The sequence below is a fragment of the Mesocricetus auratus genome, unplaced genomic scaffold, assembly GCF_017639785.1.
Source record: "Mesocricetus auratus isolate SY011 unplaced genomic scaffold, BCM_Maur_2.0 Super-Scaffold_100022, whole genome shotgun sequence".
Lineage (NCBI taxonomy): Eukaryota > Metazoa > Chordata > Mammalia > Rodentia > Cricetidae > Mesocricetus > Mesocricetus auratus.
In genome coordinates, this window is record NW_024429203.1 from 35,323,473 (window position 1) to 35,333,255 (window position 9,783).

The following is a 9,783-nucleotide window of genomic DNA, read 5'->3' on the forward strand; positions in this document are numbered from 1 at the left end:
ACCGGATGCTGCGAGCCTGATTGGGCCAGGAGCACTCCAGCCCTAGGCAGCTTCCTTCTGTGGGAGTGGGGGTAGGGATGCAAGAGTAAACTTTTGCAGTGGCAAGGAATTTAGGCACAGGCGGGTTCTGGGTTGCCTTTTCCTTTCTTTCCAACTGGATTTTCCATTCAGGCCCTCAACACCAAGGAGAGGGCATAATCTGGTAGATAGCCTCTAGGCTTCCAGGATTTGACCCTCCAGTTTATGCAAAACGCGGTGAACGGATTAGGAGAGGAATTGTGCTAAACTCTGGAGCAAATAGCACAATGGTTGGATTCCTGCCGTGCCCCTCTGGTCTTTAATTCACCCAATCTGCCTCATTCATTAAATTGTATATTCCAAACAACAAGTTAACCGAGTACCGATAATTTGCCCAAACCTTGGAAAGACAACAAAGTAAGAAACTGTGCTTCTCTTCTGGAAGCTCATAAGCATCTTAACAGGTGGACAAGATGTTCCTGCCTAGTGTAGCCAGTGCTGTGGAAAATGCATGGGAGGGCACAGCCTGAGTGGAACACATACCAAGGACCTTCTCTTTTCCTCGGAGATGTCTGAGGTTACACAAAGATTTAGCCCAGACTCCTTTCCATTCTGAGCCCCGCCCCCTGGCTAGAGCTTCCCGCCTCCCATTCCTCGTCTTGCTTACTGCAAATTTACTAGTTTAAGTTAGTGCTGCTAAAATTGGGATCTTTGGCTGTTTTGAAGGATACGATTCCCAGACCTCTGGCTCCAAAACTCATTTTCATTGGTACAATCTGGATTTGACTCTCTATGAAGATTAATAAATAGCTGGTCCTAGTGACACACACGGGAGGCTGAGGCAGGATGGCCATCATAGTGAGTGTCAGGCCAGCCTGGGCCACAAAGCAAGATCTTATCAAAAGTTAAAAACAAACTGAGGCAGGAGCTGAAACAGAGCTACCATGAGTTGGAGTCTGGGCTACAGTGTAAAACCTTTTCTCAAACAAAACAACAAAAAACTAGCCGGGTGTGGTGGTAGACGCATTTATCCTAGAACTTGGGAGACAGGGGCAGGTAGGATGGGCCCATTCTTCTGAAAGCCTATCAACTGTGTTAACTAAACTCATACTGGGGCTTTACAGCAGTGTCTACAGCAGTGACTAGTACCCAGCAACCATTAAAGAAATAGTTGTTATTGTTAGCCTCAACTGGGAGAAAGGTCTGTGAACAGGTGATCATAGGAACAAGAAGATACTCTCAAGCAGGGAGGGGAATGCCTCCGGTGGAGGTGGGGAGATTTTACAAGTTTGAGGCCAGCCTGGTCTATCTAGGAAGTTCTAGGAAGGTCCAGTTAGGGCTACATACATAGCAGGACCCTTTCAAAACAAACAAAAGAGAGCAGCTGAGAGGTAATACAACTGAGTCTTTAAGGTCAAGGCTGTCCATATGTGTAGTCATACATTGTAATAACAAATAAAGCTTGCCTGAAGATCAGAATGCTAGCTCACCACACACAGAGTTAAGAGGTAAGCCACGGCTGGGCGTTAGTGGCACACACCTTCAACCCCAGCACCAGCCTGGTCTACAAAGAGTTCCAGGTCAGTCTTCAAAGCTACACAGAGAAACCCTGTCTCAAAAAAAAAAAAAAAAAAAAAAAAGGAGATAAGCCACTAGTTAGACATAGGGGACAGACAGGCAGTGCTGGCCAAACCTTTAATCCCAACACTCAGGAGACAGAGGCAAATGGACCTCTGTGGGTTCAAGGCCGCCCTGGGCTACATGAGAGTGAATCAGTCTAAAAGAAAAACAGAGCTCATACCTTTGATCCCAGCACTAGGGGGAATACAAGGCAGGAGCTCAGTGCAGTCTGAGGTTTGATGGAGAACATTGCAGTTAGCAGTCACTCCAAGGACAGGGTCACTCCCCTTTGGTCTCAGCCTCGGTAGAGGTAAGAACTCTCTAGCAGCTTGGCTGCTTTTCTTTTCTTTTCTCTCTTTTTTTTTTTTTTTTTTTTTTTTCGAGACAGGGTTTCTCTGTGGCTTTGGAGGATGTCCTGGAACTCGCTTGGTAGTCCAGGCTGGTCTCGAACTCACAGAGATCCGCCTGCCTCTGCCTCCTGAGTGCTGGGATTAAAGGCATGTGCCACCAACGCCCGGCTCTTTTTTTTTTTTTAATGACTAGTTATTTTTATTTCATGTACATTGGTTTGTCTGTATGAGGGTTTGGATCCCTTGGAACTGTGACTACAGACATGGGTGCTGGGAATTGAACCCAGGTCCTCTGGAAGAACAGTCAGTGTTCTTAACCACTGAGCCATCTCCCAGTCCCCTGCTTTGCTTTCCTGATCTTCAGCTTAAACCCCAATATCTGTCTCTAGGTTTTTATTATTCATGCTACAGTATGGCAGGGGACAAAGGTGCACACGGGGGGGGGTGTCAGGCACATGGGCTAACCTGGGCACTGAGTTTCCTAAGGAACAAGCCCAACTCTTGACCTACTGATGTGAAAATTCAGTTTTGTTTTACAGCTGTTTTCTCCTGAGTAATACAACCCAGATTCTAGAGTTTGTGCACTCTTCTTTCTTTTCCTTCTCGCCTTTCTTTTCCTTCCCTCCCTCCCTCCCTCCTTTGCTCCCTTCCCTTTCTCCCTTCTTTTCTTTTTGAAGCAGGGTCTCACTATGAGACAAAACAGAGCTGGGACTTGCAATGTTTTGTTCCAAGTGCTTGGGATGCAGGAATGTACCATAATACCCAGCTTTGTTTTTGTCTCAAGTGGTCCAGTCTGCCCCTCCAGTTTGTATATAATGAAGGCTCTGTAATCCGGGCACACCTTTTTGTAGTCCTTCTGCCTCAGTCTCCTGAGTAACTGTGACAACAGGCTTGCTTCCTATATTGTCTTTACTTTGCATCCAAACACTCCAGTCACACAGCCATCTTGGATTTATTGTATGCTCTTGGTATAGTTTTTCTGATTCTTATGGGCTACTCTCATTTCCAGACTCTTAGGAAAAACAAGTGTTTTGGCCTTCAGAGATTTTCAGAACCTCCTTCTACTCACTAAATCCCAGGGATCCTCTTCAGGTCTAAGGGTAACAGCCTCATGGTTACTAGTAAAGTGCACTAACCCTTAGGATTCCCTGCACTCTGCTCAAAGATTACAGATTCCAGCTAGTCCAGCCTCTGCCTTCCATACATCCTGAGATTACTGATGAATGAATGTAGCCTTTCTCAGCTGCAGGGTGGATCTGTCCTAAGCACTGAACCTTTTTTCTTTTGCTCAAGATTTATTTTATTGTTCTCCAGTTTACACTTTATCAAATTGATTTCCATATCCTCAAAACATCCTGAGGAAGGGACAATGCCAAGTGCAAATCCTCGCAAATAAGGAAGTGCTGCAGTTGTCCCCCAACCAAGTTTTGCACAGTTTCCCTTGGGAAACTCTCAGGCAAGATTCATACAGAGGGCAACAAAAGAAACAAGAAAGAAAAGATAACTAGTAAACAAAAGATGGATTAGGGCTTGGTACTAGCACTCTGGAGCCAGACCAGGTATAGCCCAGCAGGAATGCTGCCACACAATGGGATCTGAACTCTGGTCCTCAAAATTGAGCCACAAAGCTCTTGACTTGCCAAGCAAGTTCTCTGGCCCTCTTTCTTATTTTTCTTTTCTTTTTTTCTTTTTTTCTTTTTTTTTTTTTTTTTTTTTTTTTTGGTTTTATGAGACAGGGTTTCTCTGTATTGTTTTGGAGGCTATCGGTCCAGCCCGGCCTCGAACTCACAGAGATCTGCCTGCCTCTGCCTCCTGAGTGCTGGGATTAAGGGCATGCACCACAATGCTCTGTCCTTTCTTCCCTTTAATTGAGCATGTTATCTTTCCTACTAGGGCCCCTCCCTACTTAGGTTTGAGATGGGTTGCTGTTGTTTAGGAAGGCACACTGCTACTTTAGTAACACAGGAAGCAATAATGAGGGCCTGTAGGGGGACGAAGGCTGGGGCAAAGTAAACCTGGGGGGCCTTTTGGAGGCAGACTACACTAGAATGATGATCACATATTTGAAAATATTTTCTCAAAAGCTGGGCATGGTGGTGAATGCCTGTAATCCCAGAATCTGAGAGGCTGAGGCAGCAGTATCAACAGAGTTAAAATGACCAGGCTTGGTGCATGCGCCTTTACTCCTAGCACTCTGGAGGCTAGCCTGGTCTACAGATTGAGTTCAAGGCCAGACAGGACAATGGGGTGAGTAAGTGCCTGTCTCAAAACAAACAAACAGGAGTTTAAATGACAGAAATTAGCATGAGGCATGGGGAAGGAAGAGTAGGTCAGTTCAGCTGGCCTGATTGCCTCCTCTTAGTTTCAACCATATAGTCACATAGCAAGAATCCCTATAACCATTAAGTAGAGGTACCACCTAGAAAATAACAAAAACAAGAAGCAGAACTCCTCTGATATTTGCAGTCTCCAATTAAGGCATTCTCTGAACTGCTGCCCTAGGCTTTTACCCCACCTGAGAAAGTTTTATCTGTTCTCACCATTCTCTCCTTTGAAAACCTAAAATCATTTACAACAGACCAGGGATCAGAGCCCACAAACAATTTTGGTATTTCTTTGGCCTCCAGTCAGGATATTTTTGGCTCATGACTCAGGACATGCATTGAGGTCCTATCTCTAAATTGCCTGTCCCATTTTTATCTCCTAGTCTCATCATTCCTGCTTGAAAAGATGACTCTGAATGCCATTTAGGAAATTGGGACTTCTTTTTTTTTTTTTTTTTTTTTTTTTTGGTTTTTCGAGACAGGGTTTCTCTGTGGCTTTGGAGGCTGTCCTGGAACTTGCTCTGTAGACCAGGTTGGCCTCGAACTCACAGAGATCCGCCTGCCTCTGCCTCCCGAGTGAAATTGGGACTTTTTTATCATGCATATTTATTGTGTGTTTGTGTGTTCTTTTCCTCCAACATGGAACCCAGGTGGTCAGGCTTAGCATCTTTTTTTTTTTTTTTTTTTTTTGTTTGTTTGTTTGTTTTTCAAGACAGGGTTTCTCTGTGGCTTTGGAGGCTGTCCTGGAACTAGCTCTTGTAGACCAGGCTGGCCTCGAACTCACAGAGATCCACCTGCCTCTGCCTCCCAAGTGCTGGGATTAAAGGCGTGCGCCACAGGCTTAGCATCTTTATAAACCAAGTTATTTCTTTTCTTTTTTTTTTTTTTGGTTTTTCGAGACAGGGTTTCTCTGTGGCTTTGGATGCTGTCCTGGAACTCACTTTGTAGACCAGGCTGGCCTCGAACTCACAGAGATCCGCCTGCCTCTGCCTCCCGAGTGCTGGGATTAAAGGCGTGCGCCACCACCGCCCGGCCAACCAAGTTATTTCTTGATGCTGCCAATTCCCCTAAGACCTTTCTTTATTTAAACAGAGTCTCACTACGTAGCCCTGGCTAACCTAGAACTCACTATGTAGACCAGGTTAGCCCCAAACTAAGAAAGATCCACCTGCCTTTGCCTCCCAAGTGTTGGGATTAAAGGTGTAAGCCCTCACTACTTAAAAGCAAAACAAAAACATACACACACCAAAACAAAGACAGGGCTTCTCTATATAGGCCTCCCTGAAACTATATAGATCAAACTGGTCTTGAACTCACAGAGATGTGCCTGCACTTGTCTCCCCAGTGCTGGAATTAAAGGCATTCGGCACTATTTGGATTTTTAAGAGGTGTCTCCTATCTACCATCAACAAAATGGAATTTCTGATCTTTCCCATCCCCAGATCTGTTCTTTACTTGTATCTTCTTTCCCCATCTCATGTAATGCCGTATGTATACGTAGCAAAACTGTTGGGATAAAAAAATAAAATCACTCTTGACTCTTCTCATCCTTTTGTCATTCCTCTTTTACAAGCATTTCAGTACAGCTTTTCTGGCTTCAGTTACCTTCTTTCTGATCTGACCTGGATGGCTCCAATAGCCTCCTTATGGTTTCTGTGTGCAAGCACAGGCGCACACACACACACCATTGTTCTCAATATAGCAATCAAGATGATCCTTTTTTTTTTCAGATTAAAACTTCTGGGGGGCTGGAGAGATGGCTCAGAGGTTAAGAGCACTGACTGATCTTCTAGAGGTCCTGAGTTCAATTCCCAGCAACCACATGGTGGCTCACAACCATCCATAATGAGATCTGGCGCCCTCTTCTGACCTGGAGGCAGAACACTGTATACATAATAAATAAATCTTTAAAAAAAAAAAACTTCTGTATTACTTTTGTGTATGTCACAGCGTGTTATCTTGGAGGTCAGAAGACAACTTGTGAGACTCAGTTTCCTCCTTTCACCATGTGGATCCTAGGGACTAATCTCAGATCAGACTTCAATGTTTTGTTTTTGTTGCTGTTTTTCCTGGGACAGGGTTTTTCTGTGTAGCCCTGGCTGTCCTGGAACTCACTCTGTAGACCAGGTTGTCCTGGAACACACAGAGATCTGCCTGCCTCTGCCTCCCCAGTGTTAGGATTACAGGCAAAAGGTGAGCACCACCACTGCCTGGAACAACAATTGTTTTTAACTGCTAACCTGTCTTGCCTCAGCTCCCTTTAGAGTCTATAAAAAGCTTGAAATGTATTTCCTTGTTAAGGCTGGGATGAATGTAGATGGTGAAAGCTCAGCAGTTAAGAGTGTATACTAAGCCGGGCGTTGGTGGCGCACGCCTTTAATCCCAGCACTTGGGAGGCAGAGGCAGTCGGATCTCTGTGAGTTCGAGGCCAGGCTGGACCGACAGCCTCCAAAACAATACAGAGAAACCCTGTCTCATAAAACCAAAAAAAAAAAAAAAAAAAAAAAAGGAGTGTATGCTTAGCCAGGCGGTGGTGGCACACTAGAGGCAGAGGTAGGTGGAGCTCTCTGAGTTCAAGGCCAGCCTGGTCTATGTAGCCAGTTCCAGAACAGCCAGAGCTGTTACACAGAGAAACCCTGTCTCAAACAAACAGTGTATACAGCCTTGATGTACATGTATGTACCACATTTGTGCAGTGCCCTTTATTCCAAACCCTGAGGATGATAAAAAGGAAAGAAGGCAGTGAGTGTCTCTCTGGCTACAAAAATAGGGAACTGTTCTGTCAGTGGAACTTACTTCCCATGAATCATCTAGAAAGATATCAAATGGAGTCAATCCATTGCTGTTTAGCTGGTAGCAGGTAGCAAGTTCAGGGATTTGGAGAGAGAGAGAGAGAGAGAAGAGAGAAGGGGAAGGGAGAAGAGAAGAGAGACCAGGGAAGGGGCTGGCATAACCCCAATGAAACCCCTTTCAGGTTTCAGTACCAGAGGTGTTCTATCTGAGCAGATCTGGAAACAAGATCAGTACTCTTTGACCTCAACAGAAGCAGACTCTCCTTTGATAAAACACAACTGGGGAAAACAACCTCACTTTGGAAATGGGGATTGTGTGCCATGGTACCAGGAGCTTGAGGTTTGGTGGGATTTGAAGGGGGAAGGGCCTACCAGGGTGAGGTTCAGTAGAAATTTTTCTGACCTCAGTTCTGCTTCTGTGATTTCAGACAGGAACTGTGCTGGAAGATATCCTTGAGATTGGGGGGTTTCTGGACAAGAGTTTGCCAGACAATATATTTTCAATATATTGGGTGGGTATCATGAACCACTGAGGATTGCCGAAACACAAGCCTCTCCAGACTGACCAAAGTAACATGGAATCGCCTCTAAAATAAGAGCCGGGAGTAGTGAAACAAGCTAATTCCAGCTTTTGGGAGGTAGAGGTGATGGTCAACATAGAGTACCACCACAGCCAGAGTCACATAGAGAGACTCTGTTTCAATAAAACAAAATAAAGAATTGACGACCGTAGCAGCTCATACTCGTAAACTCAGCATTCTGGAAGACAGGTGGGTTGGATTACAGCGAATTCGTGCTACCTAGGAAGGCACACTGTCTCAAAAAAGTAAAAGTCAGATGTCAGGCTGTTTCTCATCCTGATTAGGTGAGTTTAGGAATCGGCTGGGAAACCGGCAGGCCATAGGTTTAGTGCTGCTCAGTACTGCTTGGGAAGGAGAATCCCTTTACCCAGTCGAGTGACAGACCTGTTGCTTACTGGGGTGGGACTATTCGCCAGCTCTAGACACCACTGGAGCGAAGAAATTCGCACAGTTCTAACTACATTTTTTTTTTCGAGACAGAGTTTCTCTGTGGCTTTGGAGGCTGTCCTGGAACTCACTCTGTAGACCAGGCTTGTCTCGAACTCACAGAGCTCCGCCTGCCTCTGCCTCCTGAGTGCTGGGATTAAAGGCGTGAGCCACCAACGCTCGGCTCTATCTTTTAGCGGTTACTCCTCTCTCCCGAAACTGAGGTCTGCAGTTCTGGAGGGGAACTCTCGTCAGGGTCACCAAAGAGAAACCTAACGTAAAATTACTGAACCACTATATGACTCCCCCTCGGGGGTTAACACGCTGGTGCAGTCTTCGCAGGACACGCCCTTCCAACCCGCTCGCCTCCCCCTACAGGAAGCTCCTAAGTCTGACCAATAAAAAACGGGGGCGTGGTCATAGCTTCCTTTCTATTGGCCCAGGGGTCTTCCGGCGGCGAGGCGGAAGTTGTGCTGCGTTCTCAGCGTGCTCTCCGTTTTCTCTGGCCGGCTCCATCATGGTGCGGAAGCTGAAGTTCCATGAGCAGAAGCTGCTGAAGCAGGTGGACTTCTTAAACTGGGAGGTCACGGACCACAACCTTCACGAGCTGCGCGTGCTGCGGCGGTACGGGCTCCAGCGGCGGGAGGAATACACGCGCTACAACCAGCTGAGCCGCGCGGTGCGCGAACTGGCGCGGCGCCTGCGCGACCTGCCCGAACGCGACCCTTTCCGAGTGCGCGCCTCGGCGGCGCTGTTGGACAAGCTGTACGCTCTCGGCCTGGTACCCACGCGCGGCTCACTAGAGCTCTGCGACTTGGTCACAGCCTCCTCCTTCTGCCGCCGCCGCCTGCCAACTTTGCTCCTCAAGCTGCGCATGGCTCAGCACCTTCAGGCTGCTGTGGCCTTTGTGGAGCAGGGTCACGTCCGCGTGGGCCCAGACGTGGTCACCGATCCCGCCTTTCTCGTCACTCGCAGCATGGAGGACTTTGTCACTTGGGTGGACTCGTCCAAGATCAAGCGGCACGTGCTGGAGTACAACGAGGAGCGCGATGACTTTGATCTGGATGCCTAGAGAGTCCTTTCTACCCGTGGCTTCCACAACCACAGGTCACTGAGCCCGGGATGGGGAAAATCGCCCCTGAGTTCCGGGACTTTTTAGAATTTGGACTGATAACTAAATGACTGTCTTGCGAGTCAGTGGGAAGCAGTTTTGTACTGCACTGGCGATTGTTAGGTTGTTGTCACTTTGTGGTGTAGAAACAGGGACGTTACCCCTTTTCTCCTTTGCTTTATCGTCTTGAACTAGGATTGACTGGTATAGATGGAGAATTTGGGTTTAGACGATTTTTGTTGTTTTGTTTTTATATGTAAAACTGGGCTACGGGAATGTTAAGTGTGACTCCCTCTTTTAAAGAAACATTTTCTTTATGCCAATAAATGTCCCGACCGTCTTATTAAGTGCAAGTTTTGTTTGGTCGACACTCTTATCTAGGTTTCTATCTGTTGACCTTGCTAGCTCATGAACCCTAAGAATCGGAATAGGATTGTAGACGTGAGGTCTGCCGCAGCCTCACGTGGAGGCTGCAGGATGTTGTACAAGCTGGGCAGATTTGTCACTTTACCAGTCCTTTTCTCGGAATGAATGTTTTGGCAGAGCTTTTATCCACAAGAC

General features: G+C 46.6%; 1 protein-coding gene across 1 annotated transcript; it reads left to right on the forward strand.

The window, feature by feature from the left end:
• The first annotated feature begins 8,562 nt into the window (after nt 1-8,562).
• Imp3 (IMP U3 small nucleolar ribonucleoprotein 3) lies at nt 8,563-9,565 on the forward strand. Its single transcript, XM_013112804.3, has one exon. It carries the CDS (start codon nt 8,629-8,631, stop codon nt 9,181-9,183), a length of 555 nt encoding a protein of 184 aa, XP_012968258.1. The 5' UTR covers nt 8,563-8,628; the 3' UTR covers nt 9,184-9,565.
• The last annotated feature ends 218 nt before the right edge of the window (nt 9,566-9,783 follow it).